The 24,005-nt window shown below is 38.8% G+C and overlaps 1 protein-coding gene across 2 annotated transcripts; it reads right to left on the reverse strand.

The window, feature by feature from the left end:
* Window positions 1–513: 513 nt before the first annotated feature.
* Window positions 514–22,438, reverse strand: spast (spastin). 2 transcript variants are annotated; one of them, XM_079812703.1, is made up of 17 exons: window positions 21,950–22,438; window positions 18,258–18,341; window positions 13,238–13,321; window positions 11,661–11,741; window positions 11,380–11,540; window positions 10,701–10,846; window positions 7,568–7,661; window positions 6,945–7,019; window positions 6,792–6,863; window positions 3,889–3,964; window positions 3,722–3,813; window positions 3,552–3,631; window positions 3,427–3,469; window positions 3,040–3,119; window positions 2,878–2,948; window positions 2,739–2,779; window positions 514–1,282 (listed from the first exon to the last, which is right to left on the reverse strand). In XM_079812703.1, the coding sequence occupies exons 1-17, from the start codon at window positions 22,281–22,283 to the stop codon at window positions 1,157–1,159; spliced, it is 1,740 nt and encodes a 579-aa protein (XP_079668829.1). In that variant the 5' UTR covers window positions 22,284–22,438; the 3' UTR covers window positions 514–1,156. The 2 variants fall into 2 exon arrangements, with proteins under 2 accessions (XP_079668829.1, XP_079668830.1); XM_079812704.1 differs by lacking the exon at window positions 11,661–11,741 and having other exon boundaries at window positions 21,950–22,437.
* Window positions 22,439–24,005: the final 1,567 nt, after the last annotated feature.

Here is a 24,005-nt window from a genome sequence, read left to right on the forward strand (position 1 = left end):
AACCGAAATAACCGACAAGGGACAAATATGAAGGTTAGAGGTTCTGAATTTAGGTTTCCATTATTTTTCGATTAATCGCACAGCCCTAATATAAGTCGTTATTTAGTGTTTTTTTTGGCGCACCAAAAATATTCTTGTCGCTTTATAATATTAATATTGAACCACTGTACTCACATGAACTGATTTAAATATGTTTTTAGTACATTAATGGATCTTGAGAGAGTAAATTGCTTTGCTCCCTATGGAGGCCTCACTGAGCCATCAGATTTCAAGACAAATATCTTAATTTGTTTTCCGAATATGAACGGAGGTCTTAAGGGTGTGGAACGGCATAAGGGTGAGTAGTAAATTACATTATTTTCATTTTTGGGTGAACTAACCCTTCAATATAATTATTTATAACTAAAAAGTATATTAAAATATAAAGTATATTTCATTATATATATATATATATATATATATAAATAAATGCATCATATTAAATAGTTTTCAATTTAAACCAACACCAACATTAAGCAGTACAATCTTTATAGAAATCTGTTATGCGCTTTACAAATGAATCAACTCGTTGGCCAATGGCTCACTGCAAACATTTCAAAATTTGACATTATTAAAGGGTTCAGCAGACTTGAAAAACAGTTGTACATTGAGCAATATCATGTTTTTAGTTCTTTGAGAAGACATTGACAGTCTCAATTGATGCCCCCTAGTGTCTGTAAAGGGAAGGAACTTCAGGAGAGTTTGTCAATTCAAATCTGAGCAATAATAACAGATCATTTAATCATTCATCACCTGTATCCTTCAGCACATTTGATTGACTTCAGCACGCACTGTTTCCTGTCACAGTGTCATTCGAGGATTCAGTTTATCCGGTTACACGCCGCAAAACACATCAATCAACAAATTCACACCCCAATCAAGGTACAGTTAAAAAGTTTCTCGGTTTTGTCGGAAAAATCTTTTGTCATGCTTTGCTGTCCACATCATCTGAGATCTGAAGCTCTGGGCATGATTCGGTCAAGAATTGAGCTCCAAACGTCTGTCGCCAGGTTAGAGGCAAAAGCAAAGTCATAGAAAAGACTATTTTATTCCAAGTAAAAAACATTCCACTTCCTCCCAGTTCTGAAGGACCAGGAGGTCCGAGTGCGAGTTGGTGTCATACAGCTGTTGTGTCGCCGTACTCTCTGTTCCAGCGCACGTACTGATCCAGCGTTTGAGGACTGACGCTCCGCTTTATCCTCTTCAGCGAATCGACAAAGTCCGAAAAACGGATGTCCCTCATCTGAACCAGAAAAACACCAGAACATGAGGGAGAAACTTTACATGCTGTTCAAAAATAGCTTTTTCAATTCTTTTACTTCAATGAAAGGTTAGATTTTTGCTTTTTCACACCACTGTATATATACACTCACCTAAAGGATTATTAGGAACACCATACTAATACTATGTTTGACCCCCTTTCACCTTCAGAACTGCCTTAATTCTACGTGGCATTGATTCAACAAGGTGCTGAAAGCATTCTTTAGAAATGTTGGCCCATATTGATAGGATAGCATCTTGCAGTTGATGGAGATTTGTGGGATGCACATCCAGGGGACGAAGCTCCCGTTCCACCACATCCCAAAGATGCTCTATTGGGTTGAGATCTGGTGACTGTGGGGGCCATTTTAGTACAGTGAACTCATTGTCATGTTCAAGAAACCAATTTGAAATGATTGGAGCTTTGTGACCTGGTGCATTATCCTGCTGGAAGTAGCCATCAGAGGATGGGTACATGGTGGTCATAAAGGGATGGACATGGTCAGAAACAATGCTCAGGTAGGCCGTGGCATTTAAACGATGCCCAATTGGCACTAAGGGGCCTAAAGTGTGCCAAGAAAACATCCCCCACACCATTACACCACCACCACCAGCCTGCACAGTGGTAACAAGGCATGATGGATCCATGTTCTCATTCTGTTTACGGCAAATTCTGACTCTACCATCTGAATGTCTCAACAGAAATCGAGACTCATCAGACCAGGCAACATTTTTCCAGTCTTCAACTGTCCAATTTTGGTGAGCTCGTGCAAATTGTAGCCTCTTTTTCCTATTTGTAGTGGAGATGAGTGGTACCCGGTGGGGTCTTCTGCTGTTGTAGCCCATCCGCCTCAAGGTTGTGTGTGTTGTGGCTTCACAAATGCTTTGCTGCATACCTCGGTTGTAACGAGTGGTTATTTCAGTCAAAGTTGCTCTTCTATCAGCTTGAATCAGTCGGCCCATTCTCCTCTGACCTCTAGCATCAACAAGGCATTTTGGCCCACAGGACTGCCGCATACTGGATGATTTTCCCTTTTCACACCATTCTTTGTAAACCCTAGAAATGGTTGTGCGTGAAAATCCCAGTAACTGAGCAGATTGTGAAATACTCAGACCGGCCCGTCTGGCACCAACAACCATGCCACGCTCAAAATTGCTTTAAATCACCTTTCTTTCCCATTCTGACATTCAGTTTGGAGTTCAGGAGATTGTCTTGACCAGGACCACACCCCTAAATGCATTGAAGCAACTGCCATGTGATTGGTTGATTAGATAATTGCATTAATGAGAAATTGAACAGGTGTTCCTAATAATCCTTTAGGTGAGTGTATGTGTATGTGTATATATATATAATATATATAGCAACAAAAAAAACCCCCACTATAATAGAATCTCAATGATACTAAAATAACACTAATATTCAGAAGTGAAAAGTCTACCTCATTGGGTGATATGTTCCTCACTTGTTCAGGCCTCAGTTCTGTGTTCAAAAGGAACAGGACATAATAATCTGAGTCCAACTCTTAACCAAACTCTCTTGGTACATTTTAATAAAATATCTGCATCTCACAAACGTACCTCGTATCGGACCAAGAGCAGCGTCTTTAGCCAGTGAGGTCAGATCACTGCCAGAGTAACCCTCAGTCATCCTGAAAACACATTCCAATATAAAACCATTTTAAACACTAGTCACGATGAGTCTCATTTGCATACATAAACATGTGTGAAGCTGTATTTTACCTGGCTAACTGACTCAGCTCTTTCTGAGATAAAGGGTTTCGGTGTTTACTGAGGAGGTTCTTGAGCAGCTCCAAACGAGTCTGAAACACACGCACACACACACACACACACACACACACAGCTGATTACTGCCTGTAGTTATCGCTAATCAATCAATCTTCTAATCAAAATATTTAATTTCCCGGAATAACCTATCCCAAACTTTGATGTCACTAAAGTTATCTGAAAGTAATGTGGACGTTTTGTTTCTGGATGGCAAAATATTGATGTCCATGACAAATGCGTTGACAGCACTACACTTAGAGAAATGTTCAACTGAATTTAAATTCACACTCATAAAGTGAGAGAACCGGTGACTTTTGCCCATCCCCGGTGTGTACACAGTACCTCCTCTGTAGGTAAAGCCACATAAATGCGCTTGGCGAATCGCCTGTGGGAAACACAAGTCCGTTAGAGGATGCCGAATTCTGAAGTCTTTTTAGAGAAAGTGTCAGATTACAGGTCAAAGGTACCTCAGAACAGCCTCATCGAGCTCCTGAGGTCTGTTAGTGGCTCCCATCACTAACACACGGTCATCTCCTCCTGACTGCACCTACAGCGCACACACACACAAGCGTCAGTCACCCGTGATCGGGAATTTGAATACCTGTTCAACTCTCTCATATGAAGCGCACACACTTACTCCATCAAACTCGATGAGAAACTCTGTTTTGAGTCTTCTGCTGGCGTCGTGCTCGCCCTCTCTCCTCTCACACAGCAGACTGTCGATCTCATCTGCATCGAAATCACCATTAATGACACATTTACAGAAATCCTGGAGCACCAATGAGTCTGACTGACAGTTCTTACCGATGAAGATGATTGACGGCTGCAGTTCCCTAGCAACCGCAAACAAAGCTCGAACCAGTTTCTCACCCTCTCCCACCTGAACACACACACGAATGAATAAGTGTTTCTTAATACATGGCTTTGGGCTGGTTCATACAGAAAGCTTTTCTGCTGTTAAAAATATGAGATGCGGGTTAGTGGAATAAAAAAAAAAGAAAAAGCGCAAGGTCTAGAGACACAAAACCTTAACTTCTTGATCACTGCGTTTTTAGAACGACGTGTCATGCACTGCAAAAGACACGATCCGAAAACGCATCTTATAATATCAAAATCTTTCTGGTCATTTCTGTGCAGTTTGATCCAAAGATCATCTGAGCCCATTTTAAACAAAACTAGGCCTATTTGTAGGAGGAATAGTAAAAATACTGTTTTTCATATACTTCAAAATGCTGGAAAAGGAGATCTGAAAAATGACAAATGGGATATCATCCGATTCGGCATAAACTAATATGACAGGAAAACTTATTTTGAAAGTTATCAGCATTTTCATAAGAAGTCTTACATCTTCTGAACACTAGGTGGCGCTGTCTTGGTCTTGATCTGTCTGATCCAGGGCCGGACTCCCTTTCTTTGTCATAAACGTTGCAATGGCTATAGATTTTTGCGTTTGCTTAATGCAAAACTCGGGTTATTCTTTGTTTCTGCATGATTTTCCAGCGCTTTTTTTCCCTTCATATTTAACTGAAATTTCGGCAGGACACAAAACGCAGGTAGCGGAGAATGGGTCTCCTTGGGGGAGGGCCTTACCCATTCAGAAAAGTTTTCTCTTTTCGCCCAGTCTGAGTTGTAGGTTGTAAATCGTTTTATCTTTGACACTGGCGGTGGCTCATCCGATTTTGTTGTGTTATCCTCCTAGTCCGTCTCTCCCCCCATTTCACAAAACTGAGTTAATATAAAGTTTTAAAAAAGCTAGCAACTGAACACTGTTTTATCCTGCATGTGCGTGGATGGATGCGTGCGTGCGACCGACCGACAGCACAGGATTGGATACATAACCATGAAGAAAACACAGTAACAGTATAAGGAAACGGTTTAATTTGAAGCCAGGAAATTCTACTTTAGAAGTACATTTTCACAAAAAAACGGGACAATTTGTGTCCCGGGAAAGAATATACATTTTCCGGGACAGACGCTCAAAAAAGAGAACAATCCCGGGAAAACCGGGACGGGTGGCAACGCTAGGCCCTGGGCACTGTCAAATATTATGTAGCTCTGAAATCAGCGTTGCCAGATTGGGCGGTTTTGAATTTGATTGTGCGGTTAAAAATGGAGTTGGACGGGTGGACAAAATTTGGCCTGGTTTGGGGTCAGTTTGGTTGTTTTCAAACATCTACATTTTATAGTCTAATTGGTTAACTCAAGTGTGCATCATGACACACACCGGCCCACATCCCCCTTCTCTATGACGTAGAGTCAGCTGGCGTTGGTGTTGACGTCGCCGACGAGCATGCACTTTCAGCCAATCAGCGATCAACAGGGAGTCGCGACTCGCGCTCATTCATGACAGGTTTTCAGCGCGAAATTGTAGCTGGATATCAAATGATCGCTATGCCAAAGTGGCATAAATATACAGTGTTATCTACAGTAATGAGTGGGAGAGTGAACCAACTCTAAAAACGTGGATTACACCTGTGACTCAAAGACTCTTACATATAACTAACTCCAAGAGCACGGTTGAATGATTGAATTGAAATAGTATATGACTCCTGTCCATCATGGTGTGCACACTGGCCTGATCAGGACATCTGCACCTTTTAAAGCGTCTAGACTGCGCTGTACTCGTCCCAACAGCTGCTGAAAGAGGTTTGAATCAACGATCCATTTTGACTGTGTTAAGTTCTGCGTTATGTTCTATAAATATGTACTTCACGAAAGACATAACGTCACTACTTCTATCTGAAGTTAAAGCACAGCACAAAGGTAAACGCATTATTGTTGTAAATTTTTTATTGTACAGTATCAGTGAATGACACATTTTGGCTGTGGTGTGTGCAGTAATGTGTGCGTAATGCCTGCTAATTACATTGTTTATTCCGATTATATTGGGCACTTTTTGCACTTAAATTAGTTTATTCTTACTGTTGACATTTGAAAATGATGAATGTGTTTTTCCATGGGTTAAATCATCGGTTAATTTCGTGATTTTGACAGTTTCCACTTGGACATTTTAGTCATGCATGACTGTTTTTGAATGCCCTGTTTTGATCCATTTGATCCATCCTGAGAAATGTTTATTTTAATTTTATTTTGTCTGATCGCTACTAAATTGTGCCAATATGTCAAAGTGTTCATAGTATCAAAATTTAGAGCCAAATGAAAAATATTTTCTCAAAACCAGACCTGGTTGAATCCAGAAAGGTGTTTCTCAGAAATGGTTGTGAATATCAAAAATCTGTTTGGTTATTTTTGTACAGCTTGGATCATCTGAGCCAATATTACAGAAAATTTGACAAGATTTGTGGGAGGAGTAGAGAAAGAACTGTTTTTCAAATATTTCCAAATGGCGGAGAAGCAAAGTTATGTGAAATGACAAGTGGGATATCATCAGAATTGGTATAAACCAAGAAATGTAATGACAAAAAAAGTATTTCTTTTTTGTAAAAAGCATTAAAGATTACAATAAATGTATGCTGATATGCCAAAGCATAAACTAGTTGGCGTCACTATAAAATTGGTGACCCCAAAGATAGTCAGATTATTGTTCAGGACCACCCCAATAAGTGTGCCAAATCTCATAATTTATGGCCTGCCATAAACTCCCATGGAAGAGGAAGAAGAAGATTATTCCTTTTGTGTTTGGCCCCAAATAAACTGTCTACAGTTAGACTAATGAACTGTAATTGTCTCTTCACATGATTACTCACGTATTTGGAGGTGAGACTGGCGGCGCTGATGTTGAAAAACGTAGCGTTAGATTCCATCGCAACCGCTTTCGCCTGTGAGGAAATGGAAAAGGTCAATATCGTTCTGTTCTTATGGTATTCAAATATACATTAATCTAAAAAAGTCTGTTTTACCAGCATGGTCTTCCCATTGCCAGGGGGGCCGAAGAGCAGGAGCCCTCTGGCAGGAGCCCTGAGACCAGTAAACAGCTGTGAAGATCAGCAGACATCCCATTATGAACACGAAACGCAAGATTAAGAAAACACTTTAGGGCCAGATCTACTAACAGGTTGCGCCAGCACAAACCCTGTTTTGGTGTTAAAAAACTACTGTCAGGATTCACTAAAGACAGGCAGTGAAAAACTAGCGCTGAAAAGGCGTGGACAGGTTTATTTTGCATTTGAGTTTATTGCATATGCATTTAAAGGAGTTTCCCTTTCAGACGCAAAATTTATGGGAGGAGAGTATTTAAATGAATCATGATTAACGGTTAGCGCTCGTAATTTACTGGTGTTTGCACCATTATTTACTGCCCAAAATAAGCAATTCTTAAACCAGATGCTAATTTGCGCAGCTCTTGGTAGATTGTGTTGGTCATTATGGAAATTATTCGGCTGTGTGTCTTCTTTAATTTGCGCAGAACTTTCCTCTCCCATTTGCACTTTTATGGAATTGCACTCTCGTGCTAATTTGCCCTGTTTAGTAAATCTGGCCCTTAGTGACAAGTTAACAGATGTGTACAGGTGTGGAGACAGACCTCTGGACGAAGAGCAGGCAGTATGACGATTTCCTGCAGCGCTTGCTTCGCCAAATCCTGCCCTGCTATGTCATTAAACTGCACTGTTGCCCCGCTGAAACAAACACAGCCACAAACTATCAGCCTCAATGTCAGCATTCCCGTTTTTTGAAAAATCTCTCAATATTTTTTAGATGTCACATATAACCTTATATTCTAATGTTCCCCTAATGTTGTCCTCCAATGTTCCCCTAACATTATCCTCCAACGTTCCCCTAATGTTATATTCTTGCGTTCCCCTAACATTATCCTCCAACGTTCCCCAATGTTATATTCTAGCGTTCCTCTAACGTTATATTCTAACATTCCCCTGACGTTCCCCTCACGTTACATTCTAACATTCCCTTCACGTTACATTCTAACGTTCCCCTAACGTTATCCTCCAATGTTCCCTTAACATATCCTAACGTTAGGCGAACGTTATATACTAATGTTCCTTTAACGTTATCCTCATATATTCTAAAGTTCCCCTAACGTTATCCTCCAATGTTCACCTAACACTATATTCTAACTTTCCACTAACGTTATCCTCCAATGTTCACCTAACATTATATTCTAACGTTCCCCTAACGTTATCTTCCAATGTTCACCTACGCTATATTCTAACTTTCCACTAAGTTATCCTCCAATGTTCACCTAACATTATATTCTAACGTTCCCCTAACGTTATCTTCCAATGTTCACCTACGCTATATCCTAACTTTCCACTAACATTATCCTCCAGTGTTCACCTAACATTATATTGTAACGTTCCCCTAACGTTATCCTCCAATGTTCCCCTAACATAATATTCACCTAACATTATATTCTAACGTTCCCCTAACGTTATCTTCCAATGTTCACCTACGCTATATTCTAACTTTCCACTAAGTTATCCTCCAATGTTCACCTAACATTATATTCTAACGTTCCCCTAACGTTATCTTCCAATGTTCACCTACGCTATATCCTAACTTTCCACTAACATTATCCTCCAGTGTTCACCTAACATTATATTGTAACGTTCCCCTAACGTTATCCTCCAATGTTCCCCTAACATAATATTCTAACATCCCCCTAACGTTATCCTCACGTTACATTCTAACGTTCCCCTAACATTATCCTCCAACGTTCCCCTAACATTATATCCCAACATTCCCCTAATGTTATCCTCACATTATATACCAATGTTCCCCTAACATTATCCTCCAACGTTTCCCAATGTTATATTCTAACATTCCCCTGACGTTCCCCTCACGTTACATTCTAACGTTCCCTTCACGTTACATTCTAACGTTCCCCTAACGTTATCCTCCAATGTACCCCTAACATATCCTAACGTTAGGCGAACGTTATATACTAATGTTCCTTTAACGTTATCCTCATATATTCTAAAGTTCCCCTAACGTTACATTATATTCTAACTTTCCACTAATGTTATCCTCCAATGTTCACCTAACATTATATTCTAACGTTCCCCAAACGTTATCCTCCAACGTTCACCTAACATTATATTCTAACGTTCCCCTAACGTTATCCTCCAATGTTCACCTACACTATATTCTAACGTTCCCCTAACGTTATCCTCCAATGTTCACCTAACACTATATTCTAACTTTCCCCTAACGTCATCCTCCAATGTTCACCTAACACTATATTCTAACGTTCCCCTAACGTTATCCTCCAATGTTCACCTAACATTATATTATAACGTTCCCCTAACGTTATCCTCACATATTCTAACGTTCACCTAACATTATATTCTAACGTTCCCCTAACGTTATCCTCCAATGTTCACCTACGCTATATTCTAACGTTCCCCTAACGTTATCCTCCAATGTTCACCTAACACTATATTCTAACTTTTCCCTAACGTCATCCTCCAATGTTCACCTAACACTATATTCTAACGTTCCCCTAACGTTATCCTCCAATGTTCACCTAACATATTATAACGTTCCCCTAACGTTATCCTCCAATGTTCCCCTAATGTAACATTATATCCTAACATTCCCCTAATGTTATCCTCACATTATATACTGATGTTCCCCTAACGTTATCCTCACATATTCTAACGTTCCCCTAACATTATCCTCCAACGTTCACCTAACATTATATTCTAATGTTCCCCTAACGTTATCCTCCAACGTTCCCCTAATGTTATCCTCCAACGTTCACCTAACATTATATCCTAACATTCCCCTAATGTTATCCTCACATTATATACTAATGTTCCCCTAACGTTATCTTCACATATTCTAACGTTCCCCTAACATTATCCTCCAACGTTCACCTAACATTATATTATAATGTTCCCCTAACGTTATCCTCCAACGTTCACCTAACGTTATCCTCCAACGTTCACCTAACATTATATTCTAACATTCCCCTAATGTTATCCTCTAACGTTCCCCTAACATTATATTTTAACAATATATTCTAGCATTCCCCAAACATTATATTCTAACAAAAATTCTAGCGTTCCCAAAAGGTATCCTCTAACGTTCCCCTAACGTTGTATCCCAACATTCCCCTAACGTTATCCTCCAACGTTCACCTAACATTATATTCTAATGTTCCCCTAATGTTATCCTCCAACGTTCCCCTAACGTTATAATCCAACGTTCACCTAACATTATATTCTAACATTCCCTTAATGTTATCCTCTAACGTTCCCCTAACATTATATTCTAACAATATATTCTAGCGTTCCCCAAACATTATATTCTAACAAAAATTCTAACATTCCCCAAAAGGTATCCTCTAACGTTCCCCTAACGTTATCCTCCAACGTTCCCCTAACGTTATCATCCAACGTTCACCTAACATTATATTCTAACATTCCCCTAATGTTATCCTCTAGCGTTCCCCAAACATTATATTCTAACAAAAATTCTAGCGTTCCCCAAAAGGTATCCTCTAACGTTGTCCACCAACGTTCCCCTAACGTTATATTCTACACAGTATTTAATTATTTATATATATCAATATAATAATATAAACAGCAATACTTACCTATATATTTTTTTCTCTCGAAACAATTAATATAAAAATTTCTGACAATCATTGATGCATCTATATTCTACATGCTTTATTTGAATGGTTCTAATGCTACCTGTCTACAATGTCGTTGAGGATGAGGTTGGCCAGTTTGCTGTCCACATTTTTTAAGTTCTTCATGTCTCTTTTCCTCTGAGGTGATGCAGTGGCTGTGTTGCTGGCTTTCACGGTATGTCTGACACCTCCTTTTGCCGAGGACCCCTACAAAGCCAAACACGACAACACCATTCATCCACATGTGCTCAGTTCCAAAACTAGAGAGCTGTCTACATAGACAGGATCTTAAATCTTTACTGTTAATATACAGGCGAAACAAAATTAATACCAGTGGCTCCTGATGATCCACTGAAGACTATTTAAGACTATTTGCTGAGGCTGTGGATTACAGGCAATAATGTTATAAATAACGTTCAGTTTCATGCACAGGCTGATAGCTTCACTTCATAAGACCTCAATGAATCATTAGGAGCCACAGGTATTCATTTTGTTTTGCCTGTATTTGTTTTTTTGACTCTCAAAGTGACGGAAGCCATTGACTTGCATTATATGAATCACCAAGGACCACACTTTCAGCTAAATCTTTACTGTTCAACTGAAGAAAAAAAGTAGTCAACTATATCTCGGCTGGCCTGAGGGCGAGTAAATTAAAAGCAAATTTTAATTTTATGTGAATTATCCTTTTAAGGTAGCACAGGGCCAGAAGAGATTACAAGTCTGACCCCTGTGAGACGAACCTTCTGGTTGTTCTGAGCACCGATCCTGCCGCTGTGACCAGTCGAAGGCGTGCGGTGCAGGGCAGTTGCATTCTGGCCAGATTTGGGAGGGTTTTTGGGCCGCGGATGGGACTGACTTGAGATTGTGAGAGGGTCTTTCTTTTTGGAAACTGCTCCACCGCCTGCAACAACAAACACATGCTCATACATAAACAGAAAACTCACTCTAGAGTCTCTCTGATCGCCTTCTTACGCAGCACACAGATCTCCCAGAATCCCCTCGAAAACCCTAAAACACCCACCTGGACGCAGATTCCCATTGGAGAAAGAAAAGCTGCTGTGATCAGAGCAGCCCTCTGCTGGGGACTTTGAACGCAGTTTGCCTTTGTGATTGCAGAAGAGGAAACAGACAGAAAGAGAGAGAGGTTTAAGGGGAAACCAAAACCTCCAAAGCAGAACAGAAAGTTATAAGAGGGTGAAAAAAACGTCCAGTTCATATGTCAGTTTTAAAAAATGAAGTGAAGTCTACCATTTTATTATTTCACGAAAATTATGAACATTTTACTTTTCATTACTGCAATATATGTATACATATTGCAGTAATGAAATATTACTGAATGAATGGGCTGACAAACTATTAACATTTTTTATTGAATTAATTTCAGGATGTGCCGATTAATTAATTGCAAATTAATACAATTTCAAGTCATATAGGTTTAAAACAACACATGGGTCAGTAAATATAAATAAACAGATTTTTCATTTTTGGGGAAACTATCCCCAAAATATGATTTTCTTTATATATTAAATAAGACACTAAAAGTGCCAGTAGGTGGCGGTAAATGTCTCAATAAGTCATTGAGTCAATGATTCCTTGATTTGTTCAAACAGCTTATTCGTTCAGGAATTAAGTAAATGGCTCTCATTGATTCATTGGTTCACCCGATTGATTCACTCAAAACACGGATTCATTCAGAAACTAAACGCCGCTGTGTGGAGACGCCCCAAATACAGTTCTGTTCTGGCTTTATAGGTAATATTTTCATAGGCAAAATTGAACAAAAGCAGACAATATTGTGTTTAAAATACAACACCATCTACTTATTTATTGAACTGTTGTATAAAACCATTATCAGAATTTGCACTTGTGTTATTCGGGACAAAAACAGCACTCGTGTGATATTGCGTAACTATATCGCATGATATAAATATGAGACAAAAACTCAAAGGAGGGGCATTTTTGCCTCAATATCTATCATAATTGTATGGTCATTCTAAGCACATTCTGTAGTGAGTAGTTGCCCTGCTTCATGTTCGTCATCAATCAACTTTATGAAAAGTGAGATGAACCACGCAAGTTACAGTAAATGACAATTATCATAAAAATGTCACAAATAATCAAATTAAATTAAATAGTCTTCATGTTCTTTGAGCAAAATTTAATTAGATTGTTTTCCTTTTGTTCTTGAGGTGATGTTCTGGACACATTTCTTGACAGATTCACACAAGAACCAAAGCAGAAACACACAGAAAGTGTTAAATGCTGACCGAGGAATAGAAAAACAGTGTGTGTATTCATGAAACAATGATTGATTCAATAAAAGTGAAGCGTGTCATTTTAAAATGCTTTAACGTGGAGACAACCAAGTAAGCCTTGACTTCAACACATTGTTTCTGTGAATGGCCTGACATTAAGCAACACTTCACCCTTATCGGATCAAACATAAAACTGACTTGAATCATTGAACAATCCCACAGGCTTCCACAGAAGAGTGTGTAGGACAGAGAGCACAAGCACAACACATGACATCATCTCTTATTCGGGTTCATGAATCAGCAGCACAAATCATCTCCTCGTCACCTCACTGTATCCGCTTACCCAGAAGCTCCAGCCGGTCTTTGGCCATGGTGAGGTTGCTGATCATTTTGTCCTGAAGCTTTCTGGCTCTGTCTGCCTTCTCACCTAAAACAGCCAGATGAAGACCTTCTGTCAAGTCCTACAAAAACTTCTTCATCTAGGCTTGAAGGGATAGTTCAGACAAATATTACAAATCTGTCAATTCCTCACCATCATGTTGTTCCAAACTGGTTTGACTTTCTTTGTTCTTCCATTTAACACAAAAGGTGAATTCAAGAAGAATATATTTATCTCTTTTTTTCCAATATAATGAAAGTAAAAAGGCAAACAAATAAAGCACCATACAAGTAGCCCTGGTTTAGATATCTAGACAATCAGATTTAAGCTGTTAAATCACTGAAACTCTTAAATACATGTCACCACAGAAACACTGCATAAGTCGTATGGGCCCATTCTATGATACTCATTTTAGACTTTGAGAAGAAAAGTCAGAATATTTTGCACCCAAACAAAATCACATTTGTGTAACAAGGAGAAAAAGAAAGTGAGTTTGGAACAGCATGATGGTGAATAAATGATGACCATAGATTAATGGGAGTCAGAACCATTATATGTGGGTGGGACAAGACCCGCCCGCTTTTTACGATCACTGATATTGGACTCACTCACTTTTATAGTCTCTAATTCAGCACATGTTTGTTCACCCCAAACCGATAAACACTTATTATTAAACACATGTTAGACGCTTTATTTCCACTTTTCTAATATTTTCTTCATTTTTATTGAAAATAAATGCCTTTCCGAACTGATATGTGATGGTAAAAGGGAGTAGAGCGAGTTCGGCAAAAGAAAAAAACCTCGGGTCGATTTGCGTAAAAATTTTCTGGCATGGGTCTTACCCCTACACTATTGCCGCTCTAAATTATAAGGTGATTATCGTAATCTTGTCTGGTCCAACCAGACGTTTAGTAAACAAGGCGATATATTTGTACTTAATGCAAATGGACTCTACTCCAGTAAAATGTTCTGAGAGAGGACCCACCCACATTTTTTTTTGCTTCCGACGCCCATGAATAGAATACATTACATTTTTGGGTGATTTAAAAAAAATAAATTAATATGTTTATTCAGCAAGGATGCATTAAATTGATCAAAACTGACAGTAAATATTTATAATGATTTTTAATTAAATGCTATTCATCATTAGCCTAGATGCCAGCCGAACTTAGCCCCGCCCACAACATTTGACGACGGGAAGTTCGGTCTGGACTTGATTCGTTGTGGAGCAACTATGCCTGAACAGAAGCTGTTCGGACCAATCAAATTGTCGGGGCGGGCTTTATTCAATGATGGACAGATGATCAACAGTAACAATCATCACATCACCAAAGAGCGCTTGGGTTGAATTAGTTTACTAAATGGAGAACTTGTTTGTATATGCATTCACCTTCACTATTTCTCTCAGAAATGATGATCGTATTGGTAAGTACTCCGTGTATCCTTAAATTCTTTTTACAACACCGGCAAAGATCGTAAAGATTCTACTTCTTCCAGCGTGCGTGCAGACAGGGTTGCCAAGTTTTCACAACAAAACCTGCCCAATAGCTTCCCGGGGAGGGGTTCTCCGGAAAAAATGGTGTTTGGGGGGTAAAATGTGTGTTTTTTTAGCAGGGTTGCCTGCTAAAATTCGCATTCCTGGGTCTAAATATCACATAATTGGTGTCGCTTCAACCCGCGGACATGGGAAAAGCGCAGACTTGGCAACACTGTGTGTGCAGTTGAGTTCTGTTGACGTTTGACAACTAACGTTATGCGTCGCTCCGTTGCTCTGATTGGTTGTAGGTCTATCCAATTGAGGTCTTTCATGGTTCGGTTGAAACACGCTCCAAAATCACTGCCCAACGGCGCAGCATCAGACTTATATTCTGACTAGAATTGAGTATGACAACGTCAGGCTAATTCATCATAGAATCCTTAAAAAAAAAAAAATCACATTTCCACAAAAATATTAAGCAGCACAACTGTTTTCAACATTGATAATGATCATAAATGTTTCTTGAGCATCAAATCATCATATCAGAATGATTTGTGAAGGATCATGTGACACTGAAGACTGCAGTAATGATGCTGAAAATACTGCTTTGACTAGGGATGAAACGGTATGGAAATTTAACATCACGATTATAGTGACCCAAATTATCACGGTTATCAATATTATCACGGTTTTGTTCAAACGAGATGAAAGTGTTCAAAAAGAACAGATGCACACACTTAAAACATTTCAACAAGTTTTATATTTGAAAATTAACAAACAACAAATAAATAAAAGCAGCTCTATGCACTTTTTTAAGCTAGATTTTGTGGGATTTCCTTCCTTAATGGCCGTCGTCAATAGCAACGCATAACGCATAAATAATAATAATTTGTCGTAAATATAATCTCTAATATTATCTCTGTAAATATATTCTCAAGCAATATTCTCATCAGTGTTCAGCAATGATGCATTTAAATCTAGCATGTTTTGTGTTAGAGCCCAAACAGTATCCTAGTGAAATAATGCATATCCATATTTCCATATGATTTGACAGTTTATTTTATTAAATATCAAAATGTGTGTATCATACCTGACACCTAGATGAACACTTTACAGTCAGTTTTATGACTGTCATTCTCTTCAAATGCTTTTGAAGTTTGAAACGTGTATAACGTTACCAATGTTGTGTGTAACTTTAGAGACGGTCCCTAAATTCGCCAGCGTTATGCCAGTCATATCAGATGCGCTGTGGTTCTACTGTGTTTGTTTGAAACCATGTTCGCTGCTGAAATAGAACAGAAAAAGTCAACCACTGTATGATGAGTGAATCTCCTGCGTACATCGCACGTTTATCTCCGCTTTGAGTGTAGATTTCAGCGAGTGAGAGCGGCGCGCGCTCTGAACGAAACTCCGCTAATCTGAACGCCTCTGATAATTAGATATCGCATTCGTAAACTCAATAGAAACATGGGTGAGTGGTTATAATGCGCAACACGATTATAACAGATGGCTTTTGAGAAGACTATAATAAGTTCAACAGCCAGAGTGGCAATAGTGTGCAGCCGAAATAACGTTACACTCGCAAATGGCGGTTGTTAATGTCAAGCCCTGATTATTATCCCTAAATGTCCCCCTAGTCTTGTCTGAATTTGTTCGTTCGCTTCACGTTATAATTTCCCAGACGTAGTTGTGGTGAGGTCAAAGTCTACTTGCCTTGGGTTCGCAGATTTGAAGTGTTTTGCCCATTACAATGACTTTCTTCTTGCATGTTCTGAAGACAGGATGACCATCTTCGATTAAATTTCCCTCAGGACTTTTGTAAAAGCCAAAATATGACCACGCCTCAGATTTGGTCCTTTTAGAAGGCAGAACAATCCCCCGAGTGCTGTCACTGCCTTCTGCCATTTATTCTCATTCAAAACAGCGCTGCGCCTGCACCAGACTGACGCTGACTGGACAGGATTTACCGCGACTTTTCACAACCGTGATAATCACACGCGGTTTTAATGATAATAAAATTTTATACGATATTACTAACCGTCACTAAATTTTATCGTGGTTTATCGTGAAACCGGTAATCGTTTTATCCCTAACTTTGACCACAGGAATAAATGACATTTAACAATATATTACAATTATTTTAAATTGTAATCATATTTACTGAATTTTTTGATCAAATAAATGCAGCCTTAGCAGTAAGAGACTTCAGTGTACATCAAAGAAAATGGGGTCAAACAGTGCCAACACACACACGCGCACACACACACACACACACAGGAAGCAAAATCACAATCTACTTGAAATTAAAATTTATTAAAATAGCTTACAAAAAGAAACGGTTTTAACTGTATTGCACAGTCCCTCCAGAAAAACGCGATTATGCGATCGCGTGATTTAACGCATAATCAGCCAAAGTCCGCATATTCATGCGGGGGCCGCATTTTTTCAAATATCAAAATGAAGCACAAACTCCCATTGGCCAACAAAAATAACAGCAAAAGAGCAAAGCAGTTTCCCGATGTGCTGACTGATTTCAAAACACAGCTTTGAAGCGTTATGAATCAATGAGTTGATTCAGCGGTTTGAAGCGTTATGAATCAATGAGTCGATTCAGCGAGTTGGATCGCCAAAGTCACGTATTTCAGCAGTTTGACACGCGATCCGAATCATGAATCGACTCGATGATTCATAGCATCATGATGCTGTGTTTTGAAATCAGTCATCACTATGTAAGTCGTTATTTAGTTTTTTTTTGCACACAATAACTATTATCGTCGCTTCATAAAGTTATTGTAGAACCACTGTAATGAGATGGACTTTGTAACGACGTCTTTAGTAGGCTACCTTTTATGGGTCTTGAGAGTGTAGCCTACATTGTGCCAATGGAGGCCTTTCTGAGCCATCGGAATTCAACTAAAATATCTTAATTTGTGTCCAACAACATAAAGGGAAGTCATTAATGACAGAATTTTCATTTTTAGGTGAACTAACCCTTTAAGAGATTGCACTTTGTGCATTGGAAGCACTCAAATGTCTGTTTTGTATAGCGACATCTGTAAAACAGGAAGTTATTTATTAATTTTTTCAGAAGTTGTAGCATATTCCTTTTGTAAAGCTACAGAACTTGATTGACTAAATGTTTTGTAAATTTGAGCCATTATTAAGGTCTTCAATAAAACAAGATGAGAACTTAAATATTCCAGCACTTTCTGTGATGTAGTGCTTTTTTTATCTTTCTCATCAAACCGCAGTTTTTGCAAGTTCCCGCAATTTTATCGCATAAAATTGCATAAATATCCTGCATTTTTCATCGCATTTTTTAAGAAAACGTGCCGCATAATCAAGGATTTTTGCCCGCAACAATCACAAAAAAAAGCCGCATTTTTCTGGAAGGACTGATTGCAGTATAACACAGACGGCACTAACAAGTGAAAGCTAATGTAATTAAAACACATCTCACAGTTTGTTTACACACTAACGGAAATCAATATGACTGAATAATCTCACCAGCTCCAGTGACCTGGATACAGATGCCCTTCTCCAGTTCAGTGATGCCTTTTCTGTACCACTGCACCGCCTGGTCTTTATCACCTACAGCACACCATACAGGTTAGACAGATTACACATCATTCTCCATCCTGTAGAGATTATACACACAGAATACCAACACTGCAGCCCTAAAACTACACGCCTGGGCTTCAAAGAACCATTGGAAAAAGTTCAGAAACAATTTACATCACAGAATTTTTTTGTGTGTCTGTATTTTGTTGTCAATGCTTTATGTTAAAGCTCTACAAGGAGCTTCAAGTTGGAAAGATGCTCTAAATAGGGCTGCTCGATTATGGAAAAAATCATAATCACGATTATTTTGGTCAATATTGAAATCACGATTATGTAACACGATTATTTCACATGACTTTGGGAATGTGTTGTATTTATTAAAAATACACCTTTCAACAATTCAATTGAAATTGTAACATTTGTTGTACTTTTTGAACTATTAAAATAAATAATATAACATATATTCAAATCAAAGTATAAAAGTATTCACGTAAAAATGATAACCACAAATAAATAAGATCAACAATATGGTTCGGCTAGATATGCTTTCCAGGTACGTCTAACATTAGTTTTCAGGTACAGAAATGTATCAAATGTAAAATAACATTGCATATTTGAGTGCATAAATTAAAGATGAATCCTATTAAACTTACAAGAGCTATTCAATCCGGATCGGAGATGCGTCGTCTTTATCGACTGTATAAAGTTCACTTAAGGCATATAAAGACTATGTCTGCTAGGATACTCATCAAGATGGACATGTTGACATACGTTTTGTGTGAGTTTGTCCGTTCAAGAGCAAGACTTGAAAGAGAACTCAATATTTGCGCGCTGAGAGACGTGTGCGCGCTCTCGGATGAGTGCACAGAGATACATTTCCTCACAGCGCGCGGCTTCTCATTCGCGTCTTCTGGCACTAAACCCGGGTGATGACGGCGAAAATGACTGGATATATTCGAACATACGGCAGCACTCGCATGCATTGAACAAAGTTTACAAAAAATATGAGGGGAAAAAAGGACGTTTACACGGCATCCCTGCTCTCGTCAGTTTTTGTTTCTTTATTAGATTGTCATAGGTCACTCTGTTTAATTTTCAAGTGGTTAAACAAATTTGTGGTGTTCCCTTGCGTTGCAGCCACTACCATGTAGCAAATCTTGCACGTAGCATGTTTCTGCTCGTCGTCTGATTCCTCAAAGCCAAACTGTTCCCAGACAACGGAGTTGGTTTTGCCTTTTTCGCTCAGCAAACGCTGCTGTAACTGCCCTCCTTCTGCCATCTTTACTCGCGCCGAGTTTTTAAATTCCAGCGGATGATATGCACACGAGACTCACGATCTGAGAAAGTTTGTGGCTTCGGGAGGGGCGGATGAGCGCGTGCGCGTTTCATTCAGAACGCAAGACAAAATAAGAGTGTTCTTGCAAAACTGAACATGGCAAAATAATCGTTTTTTCTCGATTATACTATTTTGGTGATCGTTGGGAGGCAAAATCGAAATCGAAATCGAAATTCGATTAATTGCACAGCCCTAGCTCTAAACATAAAACGGTACGTGCTAACAGTCATGCACCCATATGACGCTGAGCATGATGGGATTGAGAAACAGCTGATGAACCTATTGAACAGAGTTCTTTGTTTTCACTGATGCCGCTGGCACACGATGAGACTACAGAGCAACAAACAACATCATGATGAGTGGAACAGATCCAGGTCACAATAAATCACACGAAAAAATATATTTAGGCATAAAATAATATATATATATATATATATATATAACAAAACAAAAAATATATACACACAGTTGCATTTATATAATGAATCATATATAATATCTAATAATTAATAATACATATGTATATATACATACACACAGTGTGTGTGTGTGTGTGTGTGTGTGTGTGTGTGTGTGTGTGTGTGTGTGTGTGTGTATATATATATAGATATAGTTTGGGGTTGTTAGATTTTTTTATGTTTTCCATTTGATTGAAAATACAGTAAAAATTTCCTTCAGAAATCATTTTAATATGCTGATTTGATGCTCAAGAAACATTTATGATTATTATCAATATTTAGAACAGTTGTGCTGCTTCATATATTTTGGGGAAACTGACACCCCCCCCTCCCTTTTTTTTTGTCTGATGAATAGACAAAAAGCATTTATTTGAAAAAGACTTGAAAAAGATTTTTGAAAACATTATAAATGTCTTTTACTGTCACTTTTCATCTCTTTAATGCATCCTTTTGAATAAAAGTATTACTTTTATTTATTTATTTTTTAATCGACCCCAGACTTCTGAAAGGTAGTGTATCGATCTCGGACCATATATAATTGAATTATTTTTGTATAAAGAAATTTTAGACCAATGTTTTCAAGACAATTGCAATTTTACACAAAGGCAGCTTATGATTGGTTGTCTGTTGCTAAACCACATTACATGGTGCTAATTCACTTTAAAAATTACATGACCTGTGTTTAACTCAGGGTTAAACACAGTGTGAAAACTCCTAAAGAAAAGACACGATGCAATGATATAAAAATACACGGACAGGCACGCAGAGCTGAGGCAGTGATTGGGTTCTTCTAACAGAGAGTCAGTGCACGGGGCCTCACTTTCCATTCGACTGCTGATGAGGACAATCCGTGTCAACCTGAATCAGGCCTCTCGACTCTACTGACCTCAGGGATCAAGCGGATCTGTGCTCTGAAGCGCTCTACTGACCGCAAACACCGCTTTGAGTTATCATGACTGACGTCCAACATCTGATCTCAGATCAGTCATCATCTCAGTCAAGAGTCCAAGCACTTCAAACAGAAACCTTTGGAGAGTCTGAATGACTATGGGGTTTCTAAGCAGGTCATGTATTGTGGATGGTACAAACTATTTTAGGGGGTTAATCATAGGCTACTAGTTGGATGGGACAAGGTTAACCTGGTTAGATAGTTAATAGATATTTAACAGCAAGAACTAGTGTGTGTGTGTGTGTGTGTGTGTGTGTGTGTGTGTGTGTGTGTGTGTGTGTGTGTGTGTGTGTGTGTGTGTGTATTCAAATACATACTCTTAATGCTTTATCAGGTTTTTTGGCTATTAAGGAATTTGGTGTACATCTCACCTGCTATAATTACAAATATATCAGGATAAATAAATAAGTTAGCCTTTTAATGTTCATTATCCAGCCTCTCTCTTGATTACTGAAGTACAGGATCCGAAGTGAAAGTAAAACCAACACCAAACCTACTTTACAGTGCTGGAATGTTGTACAAAACATAAGACAGTCTTACAAAAAGTCCCATGGTAAAGTGATATATACCATGGTATTCACAGCTTTATTTATATATATATATAGATTCAGTGGGTCTACAGATAAATAGTGCCTTTTGCTGGGTCTCTAAAGAACAGCACCCAAAAAAAGATTATCTTATAATACTGCATTGCAACAGTACTATAAAAACAATATTTATAGATAACATAAAATTATTGTTATAAGCAAATTAGAACCAGGAACACCCCAAAAACAGTTATTAGTTTTGTCTCCCACGGTAAGTTACATGTCCAAACTACTTAGGTAGGCTAATTTGTAAAGGGGCACACGTATATTTTATAAAGGCTATACAGAACAGTAATGAAAACAGATACCTTTATTATCCTCATCGATCTGCAGAGCCAAAGAAATGAACTCGAACGCTTGTTTGTGGTAGCTTCGTATCAGCTCTCCGGTCTCTTCGCAGCCGTCGGAGGAGCCGCGATCTTTGGCCCTGGCCGCCATGGCTCGGCGGATCGGCCGGTACAGCCACAAGAGCAGCAGGAGCAGAGCTCGCAGCAGGGACAGCGGGAGCCGGACGAGGGCTCGGATTAAAGAGCGCAACCGGTCCAGCAGCGGACTCCGGCCGGTTCCGTCAGACACCTGTGCGCAGGTGCGTCTTCCCGCACGCGCGGATCCTCTTTGTCTCGCTCTGTCCCCAGAATTCATTCACCCGAATCGGGCTCTCCATACCATAATGGGCCGGGTGTTTGACAGAGAAGAGTTTTATTTCTCTGCGACGTCGGTTGTCCGGTTTGTTTTCGCCAGCATCGATCGCGGAAGTCAGTGCTGTGTGTTTGGGTGAACACGGTCTCGCGCTAATGACGTGAACCATGCGCGTCGCTGGGCGACACATGTTGTAAATTCATACTTTTTTGTCTTTTAATTTTATATATGACCTCAAGCATTTACTAAAAAAAGTATGATTTTATGAAGCTATGGTTGTAAAAAGGCTTTTATAAATAAAAAATATAAACGAAACAAAAAAGCATTTCAAAGCATTTTCACAACGTTTGCCATTATGTTAATATGTATATGATTAATAATTTTAAACCTTTTTAAAACTTTTAGTTTTAAATATCAGACATTTGTACAAATCTCGTAATCACAAACGACGTTAACGTATCGGTAGCAGGTGTCACGTGATCACACCGTTAACGTTTTGCTTCAGCCGCGGTTAGGAAATGTTTTACATCTCGATAATAACTGAGAAACACTGTACACAATTAAATACACAGAAAATAGGTAAAATAATTTAGAAAAATCGTACCTGACCAATCAGAGGCGACATCTGGGCCGACAAGCCCCGCCTGTTAGTAGTGATGGGCAGACCGAGGCTTCGTGAACCACTGAAGCAGTTGAAGCAAATGTGTCATATTGTTTCGAAGCTTCGAATCAATCTGACACCCGTCTCTACGGCGCCATCTAGTGGTCATTTCCATGTGTTGATCTGAAATACCTTGACAATGATCCATGTAAAAAAAAATGTTTTTAACATCTGTCTGACAACTACATGATCTTGGTTTTGTAACCTGTAGCCTCGTCATTGTAAAGATCTATATATATTTTGTTTGTTATACAAAATGAACATTAATAAAATAAATAAAGCCACAATGTGTCACATTTGTCACAAAACATTTTTATTTAAAAAAAATGAATTGCTCTGCTGTTGAAGGACTCAGCTGACTTCTTTTTTTACATATAATTTCTCCAGCCTTTGAAAAAATCCTCTCACAAGGGACACTTGTTGCTGGCATGCACAAATATTTTTGGATGATGTAAATACATGGATGATGTATTGTTGCAGAAGGCTAGCTGCCTATCACAATACACACATCTCACTTTATTTGGTGCTTCCAAATGGAAATGCTCCCACACCACAGATGTACGGCATCTCTTGCGTGCAGCCTCCATTTTTATATATTCTATTAATATATCTATCTATACATCACCTATGAATCTATATCTATATAATTCTATATATCTAACTTATGCTGTGCTATCTATCTGTCACTATCTAACTTAGCCTATATGAATGTGTCACTATATCTATACTATATGCCACTGTCTATACCTATCAGTCAATATATCTAATTTAAATCTAGCCTAAATATAACTAACCAAAGCGCACTATAAATCTCACTGCTATCACAAAATCACTGCTATCACAAAATCACTCTCCTCTCACAAAAACCCACGAGGTGAAGATGGATTTACTTCACTTTTAAACTGTGGTGAATTAGGTTATACAGATGTGCGACTGTGTGGCTTGTTCCCGCCCCCTTTAATCAACGCAGTTTCGACAGGCGCCACCTGATGAAACACTTTGAAGCTTCATTTAGCCATAGTCACGTGACATGGGTGTTTCGAATCACAGTTCGGAGCGGTGTT

This window comes from Gobio gobio (genome assembly GCF_949357685.1).
Source record: "Gobio gobio genome assembly, chromosome: 3".
Classification (NCBI taxonomy): Eukaryota; Metazoa; Chordata; class Actinopteri; order Cypriniformes; family Gobionidae; genus Gobio; species Gobio gobio.

Bases quoted from the DNA above. Each gene is read 5' to 3' on its own strand.
- spast (XM_079812703.1), bottom strand. From the start codon at position 22,283: ATGAATTCTGGGGACAGAGCGAGACAAAGAGGATCCGCGCGTGCGGGA. The intron at 6,864-6,944 runs GTAAAACAGACT...ATTTCCTCACAG, and splicing joins GCAATGGGAAGACCATGCTG to GCGAAAGCGGTTGCGATGGA. The intron at 3,470-3,551 runs GTACCTTTGACC...TGTTTCCCACAG, and splicing joins CTCGATGAGGCTGTTCTGAG to GCGATTCGCCAAGCGCATTT.